This window comes from Astatotilapia calliptera, chromosome 18 (genome assembly GCF_964374335.1).
Source record: "Astatotilapia calliptera chromosome 18, fAstCal68.1, whole genome shotgun sequence".
NCBI classification, from domain to species: domain Eukaryota; kingdom Metazoa; phylum Chordata; class Actinopteri; order Cichliformes; family Cichlidae; genus Astatotilapia; species Astatotilapia calliptera.
This window is the reverse complement of record NC_137439.1, coordinates 30,789,444-30,814,227: the sequence shown is the minus strand read 5'-3', so window position 1 is coordinate 30,814,227 and position 24,784 is coordinate 30,789,444. Positions and strand designations below refer to the sequence as shown.

The following is a 24,784-nucleotide window of genomic DNA, read 5'->3' as shown; positions in this document are numbered from 1 at the left end:
AAACTATCACATTAACACTTGTTGTTTTGTGTACCGCTAGCTGATGAGCCATGAAGTAAAACAAGCTGAATTTAATTTGAAACGCATGATGACGTCAAACTTAACAGGGCACTGAAATAAAAAGTCTTTCTAGAAATGTTTACATCTAGATAGCCGGCAGTCATCGCTGCTGCACGGACTGCTTAAATCCAGACTGCTGTGGAGCAGGGCTGCTTTAGCAGCCAGCCAAGATGGACACCGCTGAGGAAGGTAGCTAATGCCCAAACTTGATTACCTTAGCGCTAAATGGTAAAGTCATTCATGCTGACTTTGCATGTGACCTAACCGGCCCTCAACTGTTGTTGGTAGCAACGACCACGACTCCGTTGTCTTAAACTTCAGCAAAGGTTCTCCAGAAGTAGAGAAACCGCTAGCCAATTAGCGTTAGCCAGCCAGCTAGCTGGCATTAGCTTACACCCTATAAGCTGTCATGTCTATGTGGAACCAGAAATCCTAGAACGCATTACATGGGCACCGGATAGTGGTTACAACGTAGAAATTGTAGAGGGAGTCCAATTCACAGTGAAGCCACACGCAAAATTATCTAATTATGAGTTAACCTTTAATAAGTTGAGCCATTGAAACCGTTATGGGAGCGTACCGAACAGTATGACATGATAAGCTAGCGGTACGTTGGTAAGGTCGGCAGGTTAGCGCATTTAGGCTACCATTTGACAAGGCTCATTCACAACTTTGCGAGTTCAACTAAAGAGAAATTGTTATTATGACGAATGCTCTCGACATACTCCAAAAGCCTGCATTTTATAGTATATTTGGACTTCCAGAAAACAAGCCCATTATATTTTCCCTGAGCGAGAATGAAATTGTTTTTAGCCACTAGCATATATCTGAAGGATATACCATAAATATATATAGCTAAGGGTGGTATCCTAACTCGTGTCATGCTCCTACTTCTTGGGCTAATTATAGTCATTTTATTTTTGTCATGCAGTGACACTGATAATCCAAGGATTTACAGTTTGCCCTAGTCTGACCTATACTGTTACAGTCACTTTAAATACGAATCCAATGCACAGACTCAGTCCTGACACATGTACACTGTTAGCGTTTTGTAGAAAGGTATTAGTAGTTTTGTATTACGGCTCACATGTGTTTATTAGTGTGGCTCAGTATATGTTTGGTGGGGTGTTTTTTTTTTGTTTTGTTTTTGCTTGTTTAAAAAAAAAAAAAAGCACTGCCAGACTGTCTTTAGCTATGCAGATTCTTATCACTGTGTGCCTTTTGTACAGCCGATATCTGCCGGGTATGTCGGTCAGAGGGGACCCAGGACAAGCCCCTTTACCACCCTTGTGTTTGCACCGGCAGCATCAAGTTCATCCATCAGGAATGGTATGCGAGTGAGCAAGATGTTCATGTAAAAACTTTATGGTTTTCTCTTTTCGCTTGCTTTTCATGGCTTGCAGGTTTTGGTTTTTGGTCACATGGAAGTGCACGTGGTTGTGCAGTCCACAGAAATTACTAGATGTGAATTTCCAATTACATTTGCAAACAGTTGGATTTATCCTGCAGACCTTGTCTTTTTTGGAGGGGGGCAGTCTCACTGTGATGCTGTAAGATCTGCCTTTCATGTGGATGTTGCTTTGGTCATCTATTTAAAAATAAATAAATAAATCTAGAGCTGCCTCTTTCAAAAGGGGTAATTTGCCCTGCCATACTGCAACCGTTTTTCAAGAATGCTTTAAAAGTATGGGGGAAAAAAAGGTTTCAGTGTGTTGACTCGGTCTCAGAATTCCCCAGATCGCAATCTTACCAAGGTTAATTAATGTAGGATTTGCTGGAAAAACAAATGTGATCCACAGAGGACCCACCTTGCTTAAGGACTTAAGGATGTGTGCTAACATCTTGTTCCTTGATACCCCTGGACATGTTCAGAGACTACTGAGGAAGATTCTTGTGCAATTCTCTGTGAGACATGGGTAAATTCACTGTTTCATTTTGTTTTCACAGCTTACTGCAGTGGCTGAAACACAGTAGAAAAGAATACTGTGAATTATGCAAACACAGGTTTGCATTTACACCAAGTAAGTTGTTTTTATCAAATCATTCAATGTCTTAAGACTGCATTCATTTGTTGTTAGTGCCTTCAAATGCCCAGTTATTATCTGACAGTTTATTTCTGTATTGCTCTTCTCATCAGTCTATTCTCCAGACATGCCATCTCGCCTGCCTGTGCAGGACATCTTTGCAGGGCTGGTCACCAGTATTGGAACAGCCATCAGATACTGGTTCCACTACACACTGGTGGCCTTTGCCTGGCTAGGTGTGGTACCGCTCACAGCATGTAAGCCACATCTTGGAATTGCAACTAACGATTACTTTCATTATTTGTCAGTATATTTAAATAATAAATTTACTCTAAACATAAGAGGATTTAAAAAATTTATTAAGCTTTCCATTACCTGAACATGTCCTAACACACTTCCCAGTGTTTGCATATGAAACCACAGTATCAAATGTGAAACAAAGATTTGGGGAAATTTTATGTTTTAAGTGGAGGTAAAACATTTGAATTGGTTAATTGACTAAACGTACAACCAGTAAAAAAAAAAAAAAAAGATGCTTGAAAACAAATAGTTCTGTGGACCCAAAGGGGCTAATGTTTGACTAGCATAAATAAATCACATGTGCTCTAATTAGATGTTTCAGTTCAGCACAGCGTGAAATGTAACACCATAAATGTACAAATTTGAAGCAGTTTGGTTTTAGTTATAAACTAGTTGAGAAGTGATCGCCATGTTGGGGGTTTTGTGTGTGGGGCTTTTTTTTGTTTTGTTTTGTTTTTTAATTTATTTATTTTTTTCCCCGTCAATTTTGCTTTCATTCTGTGTTTCCCAACAGGTCGTATCTACAAGTGTTTATTTACCGGCTCTGTGAGCTCTCTCCTTACCCTGCCATTAGATATGCTTTCAACGTAAGTGTCTGCTTTTGGTTTTGTGCCTCCTCTGTCACAAAGTCAAGCTGCGTATTTCTTTTCCTCATTCATAAAGTCGCTCTTTAAATGCAGGCTGCTGACAGTCTGTTAAAATTCAAAGATTCAGTCGTTAAATGATGTCAACAACATTTTTAAGGTGCAGATTCTGAACCCCAATATATTTTCCACTAAATCCCCTAAATCAGTCTCAGTTGGTCCAAGCGCCATCACAAGCCAAAATAGGATTTTGGCACAAGCCAAAATAGGATTTTGGTTTGTGATGACCTCTTCGTGGGCGCTGACATTTTCTCTGCTTTGTAGCGTGCATGCTAATTAGCTCTGCTGTGTGGTGCAGTGCTGCTCTTTTCCTCTCTGTTCACAGTGCTGCATCTTTGCTTGTTTTCAAACTTATGTGTAATTTTCATCCTCCAAATGTGTCCATCTACATGTCCATGAACAGACAGCAAATGTGGAACTGGTTTTGTCCAATGCAAACATTCTGCTCTGCAGTCCTCCAAAATCCCAACAACACAATATCTCGTCAGTGACTGTCAAATGTTTCTTTGTAATGGTTGCAAAATCTCATTAGTGGCAGAAATAGTGTTACTTAAATAATCTGAATGTTTTTTGAAAATTGATGCCATGTCTCCTTCTCACAGGCAAAACCTGCTTGCTGACTGCCTCCAAGGCTGTTTTGTGGTCACATGCACACTATGTGCCTTCATCAGCCTGGTGTGGCTCAGAGAGCAGATTGTGCATGGAGGCGCTCCTCAGTGGTTAGAGCAAAATCAACCCCCACTGGTTCCTAATCAGCCCAACGGCCCTGCACCAGCTAATCAGGTGAGTTTTGTTTGTTTTTGTTTTAATTTATTTTTTCATCCTCTTTAAATCGGAGCAAGAGTGGGGCTGATAAAGACTTCCTAAATTCTGTTAGCTTCCTGCTACAGTTTACCATTACTCTGACATGGTTGGCATAGCAACAGACTCATATCTGTAAAAGTTTGCTAGTTAACGCTCAAAACAGTTTCTAGTTAAAATCATACATTTTATAATCTCTGACAGCAGCAGACAGATTTGGCCAGAGGTGTTGTGTTTTCGGGTTGTACATGTGTCTCATTCTAACACAGTAGCCCGTTAATGATGTTCAAAGCTCCCTGTGAATATTTAATGTGATAACGATGGAGTGATGAATTACATTTTGCATCCCAAACATTAGTGGTCACATCTGGACAATGTGGATATAAACTCCATAGTGACCCCAAGACAGGAGTTTGATTAAAATACTTTCTGTTTTTCAAATACTGAGCTTACATAAGCACAAAATTACTTTATTAACTTTTAGCAGGTTTTATTAATGAACTGTCATGTCTTTCATTATATTCACAGGGTGTGGGCGGTAATGCTGCAGCCAATGCTCAGGATCCTGCAGATGCTGAAGCTGCCCAGAATCCTGCAGAGCTTGGTCCAGATGGGCTGGCGCCTGCTAACGTGCATGTAGCTGGCAACCATGATGAGGCAGAACTGGATGATGATGAGGACGATGATGATGATGATGATGAAGGGGAGGATGATAACGAGGAAGAAGAGGATGATGAAGGGAGGGATGAAGATGCTGCCGATGCCAATGATGGAGGACAAGGTAGGCGAGCATTTTTCGGAACGTTATCTTTAATGTGTTTGTTTTAAACACTTGCTGTTCTGCTGTGGCACCGTTACTATTTCTTGACAGATGAGTGGTTCTGGACGTTTGTGGCTTTGAATCAGTAATGTTTGAAAAGCCTTCAGCACGACGTGTACTAAGTCTTACAAAGTCTTTGGAAGGCCTTTGGGTTTGGGTTATTTTTTTTGTTTTATTGTTGTTGTTTTTTGTAAGCTCTTATCTAAATAAATGGAGAGAGCCTCAGTATTGATTTTTGTGGTCACAGGGACATAAAAGCCGCAGGCTAGATCTAATAAAACCAGCTTTAGATATTTGTCTTTGCCCTAAAGCTTCAAAATGGGTTTCTGTTTTGTTTTTTCTTTGCAGGTTATACTTCTGATACAGATCCTCACAGCTTCAGTAACCACTAAATCGAGGGTGTCAGCAAATTCAGCCTCTCTGCACTGAATAAATGCAAAGCTAATTTGCATTAGAGTTACAGTAAACTAGGAAAGTTTTAAAAAATGTATTTGTTTACATGTTAACTACAATGGGGACTTGATGTGCCAACCTCTACTGCACATGTGTGTCAGAGAAACAACATGATTGGCTGTTTCCTTTTTCAGCTGCATGTTTGCTCTTTGAGGACAAGTCGGCACTTTTACTACTTCTCCAGCTGAATTCTGTTCAGTATCCTGAGTGCCTCGTAGCCACCTTTTTATCTTCATCATATTTTTAATACATGATGTGTCTGGACTACCTTTACTACACATGATGATGCACACTGGAGGGGTTTCCAAAAGCGTCTGGGTATGACTTTAAAGATAAAGTCCAGCCCTTCAGTACTATGTACTTGTGTAATAAGGGAAGGAAGAGGGTTCACTGCTGCTGTTGTTGTTTCTTAGTGTTTGTCTGGTCTGTGTTCTCCTTTGCAGAAGATTTGAACTGGAATGCACTGGAGTGGGACCGTGCAGCAGAGGAGCTGACCTGGGAGAGGGTTGTAATCTATTTTTCTTCTCTTTTCTGCTCCGTAAAGCCACGTGACTGAAACTACACCTGTTAAGGGCTGTTTTAGATTATTATTGTTATTATTATTGTTACTATTTTATATATATATATATATATATATATATATATATATATATATATATATATATATATATATATATATATATATATATATATATATATATATATATATATATATATTTATTACATTACACACACACACACATATACATGTGTATATATATGGGGTGCAACGATACACAAAATTCACGGTTCGGTTTAATACTTTGGTGTCACGGTTCGATATTTTTTCGATACAAAAAAATGTTCATGCCTTTTTTAATTTGTCATTTATTAAAATTATAAATATATATATTTTAACTCAAAAGTACAGTTTTTAAATTTAACCCTAACCCTTGTGCGTGTTTTTTATTTTGACAGCGAATGCGCACCTGCGGACCACTTATGTGCAGCCCTGGTTATTTAGCTCGTCATATTGCAGCCACAGAAATTCTTTTGTCCATGAAACCATAAAGCTGCACTTTCTTTTTGCCTTATAGTCTGATTTGTCATAACTTCTCCGTTTTGTGGTAAGCTTTTTTTTTGGCTGTCACTTCTTCACCCTGACCTGTCTTATCCTGCTGCTTTTACACACGCACTCACATAAGCTCAGCGATTCTCTGCGCAATCAACCTCTCACATGTTTAAGCTTGCTGCGGGAGATTTCACTTGTCATGTTTGCATAGTAAGCTAACGATTAATAAGACGATGTCAGAGGAATTGGTGCACAAATTATCATCACTCACAGATCAGTGCTGTCGCTCTCTATACACAGTTCGCACGATTGCAAAGTGAAAGCAAAAAAACAAGCGCAAATTCAAACGCGATTTCAATATGTCACATATTGACAGTGGCTCACCGATGCCAATGACAAAATTACCCAGCTACAAGAATGCAAAAAGCATTGACATATATTTTTCCTTCCTACAATAGCCCGACGGGCAGGGAAGAGATGGATTTTGGTAGCCCGACTGAAAAAATCGCTAGCACCGGGACGTCGGGCTAGCGACTTTGCGAGCCCTGTATCTGTTTGAGGAATCACTCATCTTTGGAAAAGAGAGTTTATTACAGAGAAATGTCTCTTTCCAAAATAAAAGCTATACTATCCGCTTCTTCTGGGCTATATTCTCAGCAGCATATTAAACAGCTGTCTAAATGACTCGGCTAAAGTTAGTAGCATGCTTGCTTGTCTGCTTCCACTTGTCTTTGCACTAGGATGATGTCGGCATAAATGTGCAGTCATATTCGTTGTGTTCCCACTAGTGCTTTCAGGTTAATCTCGCTGAAATGACCTTAACGCCACAACACGGCAAATCTCCGTTAACGAGCTACCGCCGATCGCCCCGTGCATGGGGCTAGACGGCCAACACGTTAACGAGCTAACTGTGCTAACACACTAGTTCCCACCCATGTAATTGAGCATTGCATGGCACATCCAACACACTGTTTTACTTTAGTCCATGACTCGCTTACCTTCAGGGTCATACGTCACATGAAAACCAAAATAATTCCAAACACCAGATCTGAATGAGGGTGGGGGAGGTCCATGTTGCAAGGAGAGCTTAACTTCTGTCTGGCTAGCTTGCCCTGCTCTCTTTCTTCTGAGGATGCTGTCTGTGTTGAGCGCTCAGTGGATCTGCGCTCAACAGTGCAGCCTAGGCGGAGTAGTCGAACGCAGATTCACTGAGCGCTCAACACAGACAGCATCGTCAGAAGGAAAGTTGATAAAATAAATTACAAATTTTGTATTGTTCGATACATATGCGTACCGAACCGAAAGCACTGTATCGAGCGGTTCAATATCGATACGAATATCGTTGCACCCCTAATAAATATATATATATATATATACACACACACACACACACACACGTATGTGTGTGTATATATGATTTTTATTTTTTTTTTTATTTTTTTTATTTTTTTTAATTAGCCGGAGTTTAGGGGTGCTGCAATACTCGTATCAATATTGAACCATTCGATACAGTGCTTTTGGTTTGGCACGCATATGTATCGAACAATACAAAAAATTTTATTTATTTTATCAACTTTTCTTCTGACGATGCTGTCTGTGTTGAGCGCTCAGTGGATCTGTGTTCGACTACTCCGCCTCAGCTGCACTGTCGAGTACAGATTCACTGAGGGCAGCGCAAGCTAGCAAGACATAAATTAAGCTCGTTGCAACATGGCAACTGCCTCAACGCTACCCGAAATTGAACCTCCCCCACCCTCATTCAGATCCGGCGTTTGGAACTATTTTGGTTTTCATGTGAAGCATGATGCTGATGGTAAGCGCGTCATGGACAAAAGTAAAAGAGTATGTCGGATGTGCCACGCAATGCTCAATTACATTGGTGGGAACTAGTGCGTTAGCGCAGTTAGCTCGTTAACGTGGTGACGCCACCCAGCCCCCACCATGGAGATTTGCCGCGGTATGGCGTTAGTGTCATTTTAACGAGATTAACGCTGACAGCACTAGTGGGAATGCAATGAATATGACTGCGCATTTACGCTGACATCATCCTAGTGCAAGTGGAAGCAGACAAAAACAACAAGCACGCATGCTACAAACTTTACCCGAGTCATTTAGACAGCCGTTAGCACGTGATTCTCCTTATGGGGACCTGATATGTTTAATATGCTGCTGAGAATATACCCCAGAAGAAGCGTTATAGTATAGCTTTTATTTTGGAAAGAGCCATTTCTCTGTAATAAACTCTCTTTTCCAAAGATGAGTGATTTCTCGATCTGATAGATTTATTTTTTATTACTTTGTTGTTTCAGCAAGATTAAATTTACAAACTGTACTTTTGAGTTAAAATATATATTTATAAATTTAATAAATGACAAATTAAAAAGGTATGAACATTGTTTTGTATTGAAAAAAATATCGAACCGTGACACCAAAGTATCGAACCGAACCGTGAATTTTGTGTATCGTTGCACCCCTACCTGAATGTGTTAAATGGTGACTCTAACGAGTACTTTGTACTATGTTCTAGATGCTGGGGCTGGATGGTTCCCTAGTTTTCTTGGTAATTCTACATCTTTCATATTTACATTTCTGACACTATTTTATGCACTGTTTAAAATGTTCTCTGCCAAAATTAGTCATTCAGTGTAGATTGATGATTGATTCATTGTTTGTTTTTCAAACCACTTTAAAGCCTTTAAAATCACTAAAAATAATACAGAATAATGCGTAGCCACCTGATCTTGTTGGAAGGTGTTCAGGATGATGGAGCTGACTTGATCTGTAGCAGTTGCTTTTAAAAGTTTGAAATAATAGTTTAACTGAATTTCAAAATAAACCTTTTCATAAAGTGAAAGCTGGAGTTCTGTTGTGTGTCCTCTATAGGAACATGTGTTTTGGGTGGTGTCTCTCAACACACTCTTCATTCTGGTCTTTGGTGAGTCCTAGTATGTTTGAGTAATGTGATTATGATGAGTACATTATGAGAGAGTCATGGGTTCACTTCTAATACACCCTCTGTATATCTCTCTAGCATTTTGCCCATATCACATTGGTCACTTCTCAGTGGTTGGACTTGGTTTTGAAGACTATGTAAGTGCTTAGGACACACGTGTACACTTAGAACACTGTACTGTACCATGAGTTTGACCTACACTAATGGAATTTCTTGTGTTTGGTTGTAGCTCAAAGCCTCACACTTTCACGGCCTTATCACCACCATACTGGGGTACATCCTCCTGGCTGGAGTCCTTATTGTCTGCCATGTATCCTTGACCTAATACAAGTATTTGAATCTTACACACTAAGAGTGTAGTTGATTTATCACTTGGTAATGTTTGCTACAAGGACAATTTGTCCAGTTTTTATTAAATATTTTTGCTATAAGTTCTTAACTTATCCACTTATTTAAATCCTCATCAAATGTATTGTCCTATAACATGAATATAATCTAACTTCTACATACTATAGGGTAACTACAAATCCTGATGAACGTCGTATATTTTTGGATATATGCGACCTAAAATGTCACAAAATGGGGAGGTGGGGGGGGGGTATTATTTAGCTACAGTAGGACTTCTGTGAATATCAGGAGAGGTTTTTGGTCTTAAGGCCATCTTTTAAGCACAGTCCTAAAAAAACCTTAAGAGAAACTATTGATCATCTTTAGCTTGAAGCTGTTTGTATCTCAGATGAGGCTTTGTTTCATAGTGCTGATTAAGAAGTGCAGGTTGTCAAACTTTCTGTGAGTCCTTAACTGCCCCTCTTTTAGGCCCTGGCTTCATTAGTGAAGTTCCAGAGGTCCAGACGCCTGCTGGGTGTCTGCTACATTGTTGTCAAGGTAAAATAGAGCGCTGCAGCACTCTGTGTTGGTTTTTGTTTTCTGTTTGTCTAAATAGCAAAGCTTTCAGCTGAAACAATAATTAGTGAAATTATGATTACTTGTAAACGGAAGCTAAATTGCAAGTGTTTTCTATGTTGCAGGTGTCCCTACTGGTTGCCATGGAGATAGGCTTGTTCCCACTTATTTGCGGCTGGTGGCTCGACATTTGTTCACTGGTAAGACAAACATGCAGAGTTAGCTCAGCTCATCCTGTTGATACAGTCGCATGCTGGCTTTTAATGACTAGCCAAACACACTGATTGCATCACAATGACGGCATGTGCAGCAACTTGATCAAGAAGGAAAAACAATGTTAAATTGTGAAATGCTCAGAATGCTACAATTCCTAAAAACTGCTTTATAGCTGGTCACATTTTAAACACCTTTGTCTTCATCTATTGAAGGAGATGTTTGATGCCACTCTGAAGGACAGGGAGCAGAGCTTTGACTCTGCTCCTGGCACCACCATGTTCCTCCACTGGCTGGTCGGTATGGTCTACGTCTTCTACTTTGCCTCCTTCATCCTTTTGCTCAGAGAGGCAAGTGGATTGTTACGGACAGTGACATGGAAAACTCTCAAACAATGTTTTCTGAAAAAATTAGAGATTTCCCTCATGCTGTGTGCAGGTGCTCCGGCCAGGTGTGCTGTGGTTCTTGAGGAACCTGAACGATCCAGACTTTAACCCAGTCCAAGAGATGATCCACCTGCCCATCTATAGACACCTGCGGAGGTTCATACTCTCTGTGGTCAGTCAAACATTCTCCAGTTTACATTTAACCTGAAGCGTGACTGAACACCAACCAATCGCAGCAGATGGCCCCGCCCCTCCTGAGCCTGGTTCTGCTGGAGGTTTCTTCCTGTTAAAAGGGAGTTTTTCCTTCCCACTGTTGCCAAAGTGCTTGCTTATAGCGGGTCATATGATTCTTGGGTTTTTCTCTGTATTATTGTAGGGTCTGCTTTATAATATAAAGCGCCTTGAGGCGACTGTTGTGATTTGGCGCTATTTAAATTGAATTGAACAATAATCAGATTTACATTTAGTCTCAAAAGTGCTTTGTACATTTTTTTTTTTTTTTAAGTTTTTGAGATTTCTGCCTCCCTGCCATCTTAATACTGTGAAGTTGAGTGGACTCTTGTTTGTTGGACAATATGTTATTTTAACATCACCCCTCTGAACACACAGATTACATGGAAAAATAGCCAACATCAGAGGTGTTATTTTTAACCCATGTCTATTCTGTCAGTTGACATTGTACTTATCAGAAGCAACTCTGTCTCTCTCCATCTGTTTTTGAATATTCACTTTTCTTTACTGCCACAGCTCTGATGCACACACAGATGCATTCAGTTCAGCTCTTTAGATCAATTTCAGCCCAATTCCTGTCAGACTAATTCATTCAAGTTAGCAGATTGTTTCTTTTCTCAGTGCTTTGAGCAAATTAAATTTGGATTTATTTCCGTTGCATTTATGGAAATAAATATTCTCTTGATCTGCACAAATAAACCAGCCATTCAAAGTTTTCAAACCTTTCAGGGTTTAGGAAGTGTAGCAATTAAAAAAAAAACAAAAAAAAACAAAAACAAAAAAAAAAAAACGATACAAGGTTGATTATTTCCACTATTTCACATACAGGTTTATTCCAGAAAAGCATAACTAATGCAGCGATGAAGCTGTGGCATACTTCTTGGCTTTACCTCAAAGAGGATAATCTTTTTACTGAGATGACGCAGACCGGGCATTGCTTACTACAGCATCATATTAATTCTAATGACACTTTTAATGAACGTGTATAGACACATACACTTGGTTATGACACACAACATGACTTCATTTATAGAGAGCTGCTCTTCTTTTACTGTTAGCACACATCAACTTGTTAAAATATTAGGAAAGTGTGTGGCGTAGCAGGCACTTAGTTATCGGAGCACATTTTGTAAGCTGCTAATGTCGTGTAAACATGTCAGGCAGTGTTGTACATGGTAGTCCTGACATTTTTCTCTGTGTAGGAATTGTACAAATTAGTAAGAGACTCACAGGAACTGAGATTCAGAGTTTGACATTATTTTTGAGTTTAAAGTGTAGTCTGTTGAATGCCTGACTTTTAAATCTGTTTACTGTATCCATTAATCTCAACACTCCTAATGTTTGGTTGAACTGACCCGGCAATCAAACTGTCATAAGATGTTTTCTCATAAGACATTTGTACACACTTGAATGCCCTTTTTTCTTTCTTTTTTTTCTTTTTTCTTCTTTTTTTTTGTTAAATGATCCATCATCCATTCTGAAATTTGATGATTTAATGCTGTTGTTGACTTACATATGTATATCTGTGTGTGTGCACATTTTCAGGTGGTGTTTGGCTCCATTGTTCTCCTGATGCTTTGGCTTCCTATAAGAATCATCAAGCTGCTGTTCCCAAACTTTCTTCCCTACAATGTCATGCTTTATAGGTACAGAGTAAACATTTGAAATTCTGAAAACTATTGATGACCCCAAACTGCAGAGTTTACGTTTGGGTTTTTTTTTTGTTTTTTTTGTTTTTTTTCCTAAGTCACTGTAAAAAGACCCCTGGGTGCTACTTGCAGTCAGTCAACAATGTTCTGTTCTGCATACCAAATATTCTAACAGCTAAATGTTATTACAATAACGCTTTTGATCTGATAAATGTCATTGTTTTAAATGTCTGTGAAGGTTCTCAGTCATCCAGGTCATCATTTAAAATGTACTGTGATGACTGTAGTCTAATCATAATGGATACGATAATGAGTCGGTCTGAATTGAGGAGCAGTGTCTAGTTTTCATGTTATGTTAGACGTCTGTGATGAAAACTGTAGAGTTTAGTTATAACTGCAGTTCCTATTTTGATTAACTATATTAAAGAAACCGTATAATCCAGTTACATTTTCAAGAACATGATTTGGGATCTAGCGCTTGACATAATTTAAAATACACATTATCTTTGTCTTTAAAGCACTTAAACTGTGGAAATGGGAAATCTGTAGAAAATGAACTGCTCAAAGGTCGTGATGTGTACATTGTGACGTGAAACGAGTTTGGTTTGTGTTCTTCCTCTGCAGTGACGCCCCGGTCAGTGAGCTGTCGTTGGAGCTGCTGCTGCTTCAGGTGGTTCTGCCAGCACTGTTGGAGCAGGGCCACACTCGCCAGTGGCTCAAGCGCCTCATCCACGCCTGGACATTCACAGCTGGATATGTGCTGTAGGCTAGAGATGCACACACTCGCACACACTGCCAATTTAAATCTGAAGCATTTAAGCACCAATTTGACTTTTTATGATGACCTTTGGCTGTGGTAATTTGGAGAAATGAAACAACGAGACGTACAAAGAGACCACGGTGTGTGTTAGTTTTTGTCTTCAGTCTCATACACTGTAATAAAAGACTGCATTTGCTCAAATGGCTCTCCCACAGTGATCTTCACTCCTACCTGCTGGGAGACCATGAAGAAGATGACAACCAACAAAATAACCATCCTGGTCGCGTTAACAACAACCGGATCCCGGGCCTCGGGGAAGGGCTTCACGCTGCCCATCAGGCCATTCTGCAGCAGGGTGGCCCCGTTGGTTTCCAGCCGTACCACCGGCCCATCAACTTCCCCATGAAGGTGGGTGCTCATCTCAAGAGTCCTGTCACTTTTGAAGCCTCTGCTCATATTGAATGTTAACCGTTTTGTGTTTCCTCTTGTTCAGATCATTCTGTTGGTTGTCTTCATGTGTGTCACACTGTTATTAGCAAGTCTGATCTGCCTCACACTGCCAGGTAAGATGCAAGCAGGCAAATTATCTCGTGTACATCAGCGGTCCCCAACCTCTTTTACGCCACGGACCAGTTTATGCCCAACAATATTTTCATGGACCGGCCTTTAAGGTGTCGCGGATAAATACAACAAAATAAAACTAGTACCGTTACCGAAAAAAAGGTTTATTCATAACACACGTGAGAAGACCCAGGAAAACAGAGTAAACGATAACAAAATAACGCTGAAAACAGATTTAAAAACCCTGAAAACTATACATTTCACACCTGAGCCTCAACTCTCGCGGCCCGGTACCAAACGACTCGCGTACCGGTCCGAGGCCCGGTGGTTGGGGACCGCTGGTGTACATGATGTCTCCTGGCCCTAGCTTTCAGCTAGTCGTTTTTTTTTTTTTTTTTGGTTTTTCTTTTTCCCCCCCTCCACCTTCTCCTCCTTCTCTCTCAGTGTTCGTGGGTCGTTGGTTGATGTCCTTTTGGATGGGCAGCGCCATGGTTCATGAGCTGTACACAGCAGCCAGCGGTCTATACGTCTGCTGGCTGTCCATTCGAGCTGCCACGGTGTTGCTGTCTTGGATGCCACAGGGACGGACAGTCATCATGCTCAAAGTCCACGAGTGGACGCTCATGGTAATGTGGATTTCTGTCCCACCGACTGCAAATATATTATTTCTCAGCTGTTCTGTGGCAAGTTGTATTCTGATTTATGGATTGGGTGTGATGTCCTGATGGGAACAGATCCTTAAGACGGTGGTGGTAGCCCTGCTGTTAGCTGTGGTAATTCCTCTGCTGTTGGGTCTGCTGTTTGAGCTGGTCATTGTTGCTCCTCTCAGAGTGCCACTAGTCCAGACGCCTCTCTTCTACCCCTGGCAGGTAGGAACACTTACCTAAGAAAATGTGAATAAATTTCTAAATGGTGAACTAAATTGTTACTTCTTGGATTTAGTTACTGCATTATTTTTATTCTTCTCAACCATTTTATTTTCTTGTTAATGCTGCTTGTGATGTTAAATGAATTGATCTAATCACAGCAACAAATCAACACCTTGTGTCCGTTTTGAGGATGTTGGCATGTCAACATTAGAAGCATTCATGTGATGATATTTTGCGATGGTGTCTTTGTGTCCTGGTTATGTACTGACTCTTTGTGTGACAGGACTGGGCGTTGGGTGTGCTTCATGCTAAAATCATCGCTGCTATAACACTGATGGGCCCTCAATGGTGGCTTAAAACCGTTATTGAGCAGGTCAGTCTTGCATTCTTCAAAGTTGCAGTCAAAATAACGAATAAACACTTAAACAATGCAGATGAGAAATGTGCAAAAATGTCAGTATCATCAAACTGATAAAATCCTGTTTTCCCACACTGGAATGAAGGAACTAATCTCCCTCTCTCCCTCCTTCCTTCCTGCAGGTGTATGCTAACGGCATCAGAAATATTGACCTCCATTTCATTGTGCGTAGGCTGGCTGCCCCAGTCATCTGTGTGTTGCTGCTATGTCTCTGTTTGCCCTACACAGTCTCTAAAGGTGTTACACCACTGTTAGGTATGTTGCTTGAAATGTCTGTCTTTCAGGGATGTATGGATATTCTTGTACCTTAGTGTACACAACAAAGATCACTTTTTAGTGTTTAGAGGACTGATTTCTGGTGTATTCATGTTTCTGGTAAAGTTTTCCTTCTGTAATTGGAATAGGAGATGGCCTAATGGGGGGGGAAAAAAAAATTATACCCCCTCTCTAAGATTTTAATATCAATTGTGTTGGGAGACTGCAAGATGGTGTGTGTGGTGAGAATCTACTACACAAATGTGTTCAAAGGAAGTGGTTCATGATGAATAAAGTGTGAAACTCAGTGAATTGAAGAAAGTAAACAGGAGCATTGCATTGAGAATGAGGTGACACAGGAAAAGGCTTATAGTGAGTTATGTCAAGCTGGACACTAAGGAAAGAGAAAAGCACTTGCATCGACTGGCTAGTCAAAGGGAGCAAGCTAGATTGATCAAGCAGCAGGTCAGGATAATTCGGGATGCAGATGGAAAGAGTACAAAGAGAGGGAGACCAAAACCACTGGAGGGTTTATTTAAAAAAAACAACAACACACAATCTTGGAGAATGAGAGGAACCCTGAAGAATGGAGACTTGTCCTGATTTTTTTTTTTTTTTTTTTTTTTTTTTTTTTTTCCCCAAGAACAAGGCTGATGTGCACAACTGTAGTAACTAAAGAGGAATCAAGTTGATAAGCCACACTGTGAGGCTGTGGGAAAGAGATGCTGAAGCTGGGTTAAGAAGCAGGAGTTCAATTCAATTTTATTTATATAGCGCCAAATCACAACATAAGTCGCTTCATAGATACAGAGAAAAACCCAACAATCATATGACCCCCTATGAGCAAGCACTTTGGCAACAGTGGGAAGGAAAAACTCCCTTTTAACAGGAAGAAACCTCCGGCAGAACCAGGCTCAGGGAGGGGCGGGGCCATCTGCTGCGACCGGTTGGGGTGAGAGAAGGAAGACAGGATAAAAGACATGCTGTGGAAGTATGGCTTCATGCTGAGAAAGAGCATTACAGGTGTGGTGTTTGCTTTGAAAGGGGGACTGGCTAGTCGACTGGGCGATCGTGGCTCAAGAGTTGGGAGTTCGCCTTGTAATCGGAAGGTTGCCGGTTCGAGCCCCAGCTTGGACAGTCTCGGTCATTGTGTCCTTGGGCAAGACACTTCACCCGTTGCCTACTGGTGGTGGTCAGAGGGCCCGGTGGCGCCAGTGTCCGGCAGCCTCGCCTCTGTCAGTGCGCCCCAGGGTGGCTGTGGCTACAATGTAGCTGCCATCACCAGTGTGTGAATGTGTGTGTGAATGGGTGGATGACTGGATATGTAAAGCGGTTTGGGGTCCTTAGGGACTAGTAAAGCGCTATATAAATACAGGCCATTTACCATTTGAAAGTGTTGCTGGAGAAGTACAGAGAAGGTCAGAAGTTACACTGTGTCTTTGTGCATTCAGAGAAAGCATACGATAAGGTGCCAAGAGAGGAACTGTGGGAGTGCCTCAGGGTGGTGCAGTACATGAGGACAGCAATTCAGTGGTAGATTTGAGGGACTATTTTTGCAGACAACATTGCGATCTGTACTGAGAGTAGGGAACAGGTGGAGGGAGAGAGGTACAAAATGCATAGAAGGTGAAAATGTGAAGGTAGAAGATTTCAGAATAACTGAAGTCAATACAAAGCAATGGACGGTGCAGAACACTGCAGGCAGGGTGGAGAGGGTGCAGACGAATGTGAGGGGTGATTTGTGACAGAAGGATGGCAGGAAGAGTGAAAGGGAGACCTGCTGTAACAGGGGGTGTCAAACTCCAGGCCTCGAGAGCCGGTGTCCTGCAGGTTTTAGATATCACCCTGGGTCAACACACCTGAATCAAATGATTAGTTCATTACCTGGTTTCTGGAGAACTTCAAGACATGTTGAGGAGGTCATTTAGCCATTTAAATCAGATGTGTTGGATCAAGGACACATCTAAAACCTGAAGGACACCGGCCCTTGAGGCCTGTAGTTTCCCCACACCTGTACTAGACGAAGGAATACAAGAAGAACTCATAAGTGTCATAGATGTAGTTAAGGATTCCTCCTTAACTACAGAGGGTTGGTGTGACAGATGAGGATGCTGGGTAGATGGAAGCAGAGTGGGGGCTTCTAAAGGGAATAGCCAAAACCTTTACAGTCAGTCTGTGCAGTACAGATGAACAGGTTTCTTTTTTTATGTTTACATTATGTGGTATTTCTTATAATTCTCTGTAATACAAGAAAATGAACTTATGGCCAAATTGTGTAACTTAGACATAATTATTATTTTATGATTATTAGTAATGAACTGTCATTTTCCCTAGATATAATAGCATTTGAGATAGCAGTGATCCATAAAGTAGACCTATTATACTCATTCTTGGACTCCGCTAGAGTAGCTTTAGATGATTCACAGTTCAAGATGTACTCAGAAGTTAAAGGTCATCAGAGGGACAGCTTTAGTGTAGCCCCTCAGTTCATCCTCTAGTCTAAAATGAGCCCTTCTAACTCTTCTTTCTTTAAGGCCTCTGCCTATTACTTTTGCTGATACTGAAAATTTAGAGCAGACTGAGACTCTGCAACTTTGAGAATGAAAATAAATGTTGTTGGTTGTTGATTAAATTAGAAACTGATCAAAATTCAGGCACAGAGGCCAGGGTACCGGCAGAGCCTCACTAATTTAGACAGGGTGCATTTAAAATCTGCTTTTTATGCAAAGCCTATTAAAAGGTAGCTGTGGTTTAAACAGGGATTTCTGATGTTCACACAGACAACACATGCATTTAAACAACCTGTCAATTAAGAATTCCCAGTCCTCTCCTGGGAATAAACTGTTAGCTGTTCTCTAAGCAGCTGATTGGTTTAGTCTTTCCTCAATGTTTACTCTTGACAAATGTTAAGTGACTTGCTCTCTGGCACTTACCTCACCCTCTCTGTTATAGCCCATCAATTCCTGAAGACGACCCAAACAGCAGCTCCTGTTTCACTGCTTGTTCTCTCTCTCTCTGTATGTAGGAGTACAGCCAGAGATGCAGACACTTGTGGAGAGGAGAATCTATCCGTTCCTGCTCATGGTCTTCATCCTATTGGCCATCCTGTCGTTTCAGATACGACAGTTCAAACGCCTCTACGAACACATCAAAAATGACAAGTGAGTAGTGGTGATACTTTTTTTTTTATATATATTTTTTTTATTTTATTATATAAACTGGGGGGGGCTCTGTGTTCTAGTAGGATTCAGAGAAAATCCAGTAGCGGAACCTTGGTGTGGAAACACGATTCCATTTATGTTTGTCAAATATTGACAGGAAAAAGGTTTGGTCAGGGTCATGTTTGAATTCATTGATGCATATTCACGCTCTGATCAGTAAAGCTGATCAGTAATTCTGAAGGAGAGAGTAGGGAGGTATGAGCGACACAGAAGTTTATTTTCCAAGAAGACAACTTTTAAGGCCTCAGTTACATTGGCTTGGAGACTGGTTACCACTGGTAACCATAGCAACCACTGTTTACTACAGAAAAATGAACATTGGCAAGTGGTCGTGGGACATTGCTTGCTGTCGTTAGATGAAATCTGTCTCACAGGACTGCACATAAAACCTCCCTGTGATCGCTTTTGTTGTGAGCAGATTTCCGCTGTTCTGCATGCCACCTGTCTGCAAACAGTCTTACACGAACCACAAATGGAGGCCGTTGGTCTTCAAGTCAAACCTTTTACTTTAAAGTCGCCATGAAAAAAATATATTTTTATAGTGGTTCATTTTTTTTTTTTTTTTTTTTGCCTAAAATATTTCAACATAAAATTAAACAGTGTAAAATGTCTGCACGGCTTCCAGGGTTGTCCCTACTAGCGTGTTAGTGCAGTTGTAGCTCTGCAGTGGGAATACGAGGAAAGATCTTAGCTAGTCAGTGGTGTGCCCTTCCATGCTGCTCTTTAAATTGTTTGCAGAGCTAACAAATAAGCTAACTGTTTCCATCCCTCCTGCAGGTACCTGGTTGGACAGCGACTGGTGAACTATGAACGTAAGGCGGGCAGGAGCATGTCCTCCTACAGCACCTCCTCATAGACTGAACCGTGCTGTGGGATCGGTGGAGCATACTCACACTAGCCCATCACCAGTAGCCACCATCAACGTATTGTGATGAAACCTCTTTTGTTTTCTTCCTGCTCGGCTGTCTGCTTCAAAGGCAGACTGAAACTCGTCAACTGTCCATCCTGGTAAACGTTCATGTCCAACGCAGCTGAAGTTTTCATTTGTATTTCACTTGTTTTTAAAAGGCTTTGTGTTGAAGTCAGATTTTTTTACCTCAGACTGTGCTTCCCTTTGAGTGAATGTTGTAAAGTAGTGTCTGGGTCACTTTGTTTAGACCTGTACATAACCACAACAAGAATCCCTCTCTGTTCCTGTGTGCATCAACAAGTTTTCCTCACCTCCCTTTATCAGAATGAAGTAGTCAGTGATGAGGAGAGACATGAATGACGTAGCAATGTGATTGTATTTTTTTTTCCTTTTTTTAGTGGTTTTTATTAGATGTGTGCGTTCATATATTTTTAGTCTTGTATATTTCTTGAGTGAGCTGGTAGATGACCCTTTGAGAATTAGAAAAAATGAAAATTGCATTTCTTTATGGCCACACTCACCAAGGACGGGCTCCTGTGGTTTGTTTGTTTTTGGAGGCATGGGCCTGTAAGTTTGGAGATCAGTCTGGTTTTTAAAATGAAGCAAATTCACCTTCTACAAAGGAGAGGGTCTAAACCTGAGAATAGAAAAGTCACAGCACAGAACAAATGAGTTTTCAGGTCTCTCCATTAAATTTTAAAGGTTTTTCACACCCAAACAGCACGGGAGCACAGCAGGTGGTTGAGATAATTTCTGCAAATGCCTCCATCGATGAGCAGAGGATAACACACAGGCAAACTGTTTACACTATGGCTGCCACCGGCTGCTTTGCAAGTGACGTGACTGCATTTCTTTATGCTAAATCCCTGGACTGGGCTTTTTTACATTTACAGACCCTGCAGTCTGATTGGAAAAGGTTTCAGCAGAGAAAGTGGGACATAACTGGAGGCAAAATGTTCTTCCCAGTTTAATTTGGACTGACTGTTGTTTTTTTGTTTTGTTTTTTTTAATGTTTGTTTGTTTTTAGTACATCACTCTTAGAGGGACTTAGAGATGACAGAGCTGGCAGTGCTGCTAATCAGCTACTCACACTAACCTGAAAATCAGCTGTATAAAATAAGAAACATGACTAATGAACTGAACTGGAAAACTCAAGCACCCCTCACACAGAGCCAGCTTGTGTCGGTGCTTTATTTACTTCCTGATTTACTTGCTCTGATTAATCATGTAATTGCTGTGACTTGCTAAGCTCAGTCAGGTCAAGACGTAGCGCATCAAATCAATTTAGTTACAAGTAACACCCTAATGCTGGCTTCACATGAAACTTTTGTCTATATTTGTAGGGTAGATGGAAATGGGCTCGTTGCGTTGTCTGATGTGTTTCGTGTCTCCACTGAGAGACGGGCGCAGCTTGCCCAACTGACTGTCACTGCAGGACCTGCAAAGCAGGAATTGCTGATGGTGTATCCATAGATTCTTAGGGTTTTTGTTTTTTTTTTTGGGTTTTTTTTGGGGGGGGGGGTTTGCCCCATCACTGCAGTGTCCCTACAATTGTGCTCCTGTTGGTTAGTGTACCGCGGAGTGAGACAATTGGTTAAGGACGGTGTCGTTTGTTTACGGAAAAGTCTTCACAGCACAACTGAGGGTGTAGGGTACCAAATCTTTTAGGTTACTGAGACGAGCTTTGATGGAGCTGAGAGTTTTCTGCATCCCTGATTTAAAATGAGTTAACAAAGTAGTTTTTAGCTTAGCTGCTACTAAATATTATTAGGATTTCCAGGTGTTACTGTTGCATAGTTAACATTAAGTAGAGCAGTTTGTGGTGAAGTAAAAGAGGGGTTTGGGTTTTGTTTTTTGTTTTGTTTTTTTTGTTTGTTTTTTTTCCCCGGAACATGATAAATATGCTAGCTTCTCTGGCAGAAGAGGAGAGAACAAATGAGCTGAAACTGACCCACATTCACGTCTTCACCTGCTCACAGGTCCTTAAGGTGATTTTCAGAGGAAGAAACGGATTATTCTCTGCACTCTCATGTAAGAAATTCACTGTTAATTGAAAATAAGCCTTGAATAGCAGGAAGCTGGAAGAAGGTGGCTCGTCCTCGATTATGTAACACTAACATTCACCTGTGGTTGTTCTTGTGTCCTGCATACTTAGCATTGGCATGCATGAAATGAGCAGACTGTATCTGTAAACCAGCATAAGTACTGCAAAGAAACTGTCTTAAATAGAAATGAGAAGTTTGAATGACACCTGCATGATGCTGATTTTTGTATCTGTGAAACTAGTTTGCAATTTTACAATTTTAAGGAGTAGTTGAACATTCTTTGATGGGCTGGTTTCATGAGAACATTGATACCACAGTAAAGTCAGAGAGTAGTGAAACTGTTAGCTTTAAGTCAAATTGCAACAGACGCCACCCACTGCACCTGTAGTTAATGACTGATTAATAAATTAATTGTACAATTTTTCAGTTTCACAAACTGGAACAAGTCACAAAAATGACTTTTATGAAAAAGCCAACATGTTCCATGTAATCTCCTTGGATTTTCTTAGATCACTATACGTGTTGACTAAGTGCAGTGACGTCTGAAGATTGTAGGAGGTATTCTCATGTAACATGTGGCCTAAATGTGAAGAATCGTTTCCCCAGAGTCACATTTCACTTTCTACAAATAGCTATACTCACTGTGCATGTGGAAAAGTCATTGTCTGAGATTTGTCCTCCCACTGTCTTACTTGTGTGACCACATTGTTTGCTATGCTGCCCAGCATTTCTCCTTTCACATGACAGAGTTGTGATGTGTCCTATGTGTAGATCCAGAATGAAAGCAGACAATTGGGTTTTAGAAAAGATTTATTTTCACTGAGTGAAACGAGCTCCGGCTATTTTCTGAATCATTTTTGTTACTAATGAGAACATAAAACAAATTTTATTTTAAGCGACTTGATTTGGTAACTAATTTTTTATGCAAATGTTTTAATGTTTTGCACCTTGTACCACACTTTGCAATCATTTCAGAATCCACTGTAACACAGTCATGCTAGCTCCATTTATTTTAGCCCCAATGAGACTGAAATGTGTCCGTATCTAACTGGCTGTATACAGTGGCTTTTACTTAAATCATAGGTTTTCCCTAACACACTGAATTATTAGTGTAATGAGTACAAACTGCTTTTCTGTCGATTGTGAATGACATCAACTTTAGTGCTTCTTTAGCTGTAGTCCTACTGCTGTGTGGAGTGCTCAACTTATATAAATATATGATGCTATAAAGTGACCTTTTTAGTCTTTGAACTGAGCTGGACACTTTGAATTTTAGTGTTGAATTTTTAGAAGAAATTATTTCTATTTTTATATGTGGAAAAAGGCAGTGGCATGTACTGTAACATAAAGATGTATACTTAAAGCTCTGATTGTTGGTTCAGTCATATGAAACATAATAAATGCTTGAAAAGATTCCTCAAGATTGCTGTTTGTTCAAGTTGTGGCCAATGTCTCCTTTAAACAAATGTTTAGTCTGGGACCCAAGCTACATGTGAAGTCCTTAAAGACACTTAACCTCTTTTTCCAATAGGTGTTAAACTTGTCGCACTGCCAACAGGCCCAGACAGGCCGGGATGTGTTTGAGTTCTAGAGATCACAGGGGTCAAGGGGTGAATCTGATACCTAACAGGTGTCTTCACCCGTCGCAGATGGAAGAGTTACTGTACACTTTCTTGGAGAACAGTAGGAGTGATTTCCTGAAGGGTTCTTTATGGCAGTGAGCTCTGCTGCCTCAGTAGTGTAGAGTGGGAGAGATGGGTTGTCCATGATGGAGAGCAGTTTGTTCAGTGACCTCCTGCCCCTCAAAGACTTGAACGCATCCAAATTCTGACCAATGATGGTTTCAGCCTTGGGAAACAGGAGACAGCTGAAGTGCTGTCACTGATCCCGAGGAGCTTCTCATTCAGCAAAAGTGATTGGATGATGTTAAAGGCACTGGAAAAAACAATTAATTTCATTTAGATTTTTTTAGTGCCAACTCACAAGGCACTTTAAATTGCATTTTAAAGACCCTTACAACTATCCAGAGAAAAACTCCAACAATCAGATGAGACTTGGTGACAATGGGAAGGAAAAACCTTTAACAGTTAAAACTTCTGGCAGAACCAGGCCCCACAATCACCTCCTCACTCCTGCTTTTCCTTCTCTCGTGTTGCCTCCAAACACACCTTCACCTCCCCTCTTCCTTTGTCTTTGGCCAACAGTTTCCACCGGCACTCTAGTGATGATCGTTAACCCGAGCCCCAACCGATCTGGTATGGAAATCTCATTCTTCTTCATCCGCATGTTTGGTTTGGCAAAGATTTTATGCCAGATGCCCTCCCTAACACAACCCTCCCCATTTATCTGGGCACTAGGAGTATACAGGCTTGTGGCCTCCCATGTGGTAATGTTATGTTAGAATTCATATTTTGGTACGAAGACTCATTCCTGAAGAAACCCTTGTTCCAATCAGAGGGGTGGCTAAGTCATGTTATATGAGTACCCCTGCACGTTTCATGGTGCTACTTTGTGGAAACATGCAGGTGTTCTAAATATTTATTCACATAAATTTATTTCATAATTAAAACAACATCAATCACATACGTGAGTGTCAGCAGTTCAGAACAGTCTAATTCCAAACTGGAATGATGTCTAAGGAAAAAAAACGGCTACAAAATAGGATATGGGGTTATTTCTGCCAAATCCAATTACCTTTGTGCTAATGCACAGTCTTAACAGGTAGCCCAAATACAGATTAGGAGCATATGCAGTGGAAACCTGATCTCTGCTGTCAAGCTAAATCTGATTTTCCCAACCTGTGCTTCATTTTTTAACAAGCAAAATGGGCTCAACGTTTTCATGCCGATTAAATCATAGAGTAAGCGGCTGTGGTTCAGAAGAGATTAGCACTGTTAAAAAAAACATTTCCTTTTCTGCTCTATTGTAAAACCTTCAGACTTCAGGCAGAAAACAAGTGTAAGGTTTCTCTGACAGATTTCTACTTTGCATAACAATAATTTCAGACTTGGAGAAAAAAAAGTATTGTGCTCATTGGAAATTAAAACAGTTAACAGATGGATTTAACAGCTACAGATTAATGTTCCTGTGCCTGATAGAATTTCAGCTGCTTAAACTTTATCCTAATAATAGCTAATAATGTTACCTGCCTGAGGTACTGTAACCTACTTGGCAAAGATTGGACTACGTGGAATTAATCCCATGCTGTCTGATACAGATGTCCAGATTGTAACCAAGTATACTGATCTACAAACTGG

At 40.6% G+C, this 24,784-nt stretch overlaps 1 protein-coding gene across 1 annotated transcript; it reads left to right on the top strand.

Annotated features, from left to right (window-relative positions):
* Positions 1-5: 5 nt before the first annotated feature.
* On the top strand, positions 6-22,940 carry LOC113009975 (E3 ubiquitin-protein ligase MARCHF6-like). The gene is made up of 26 exons (XM_026148698.2): positions 6-249; positions 1,290-1,389; positions 2,008-2,081; positions 2,198-2,341; positions 2,899-2,971; positions 3,631-3,811; positions 4,358-4,610; positions 5,546-5,607; positions 8,681-8,713; positions 9,037-9,088; positions 9,185-9,243; positions 9,336-9,416; positions 9,923-9,991; positions 10,135-10,209; positions 10,438-10,572; positions 10,661-10,780; positions 12,385-12,485; positions 13,113-13,250; positions 13,464-13,656; positions 13,742-13,811; positions 14,254-14,435; positions 14,544-14,678; positions 14,962-15,051; positions 15,219-15,351; positions 18,377-18,512; positions 19,350-22,940. The coding sequence occupies exons 1-26, from the start codon at positions 231-233 to the stop codon at positions 19,426-19,428; spliced, it is 2,787 nt and encodes a 928-aa protein (XP_026004483.1). The 5' UTR covers positions 6-230; the 3' UTR covers positions 19,429-22,940.
* The last annotated feature ends 1,844 nt before the right edge of the window (positions 22,941-24,784 follow it).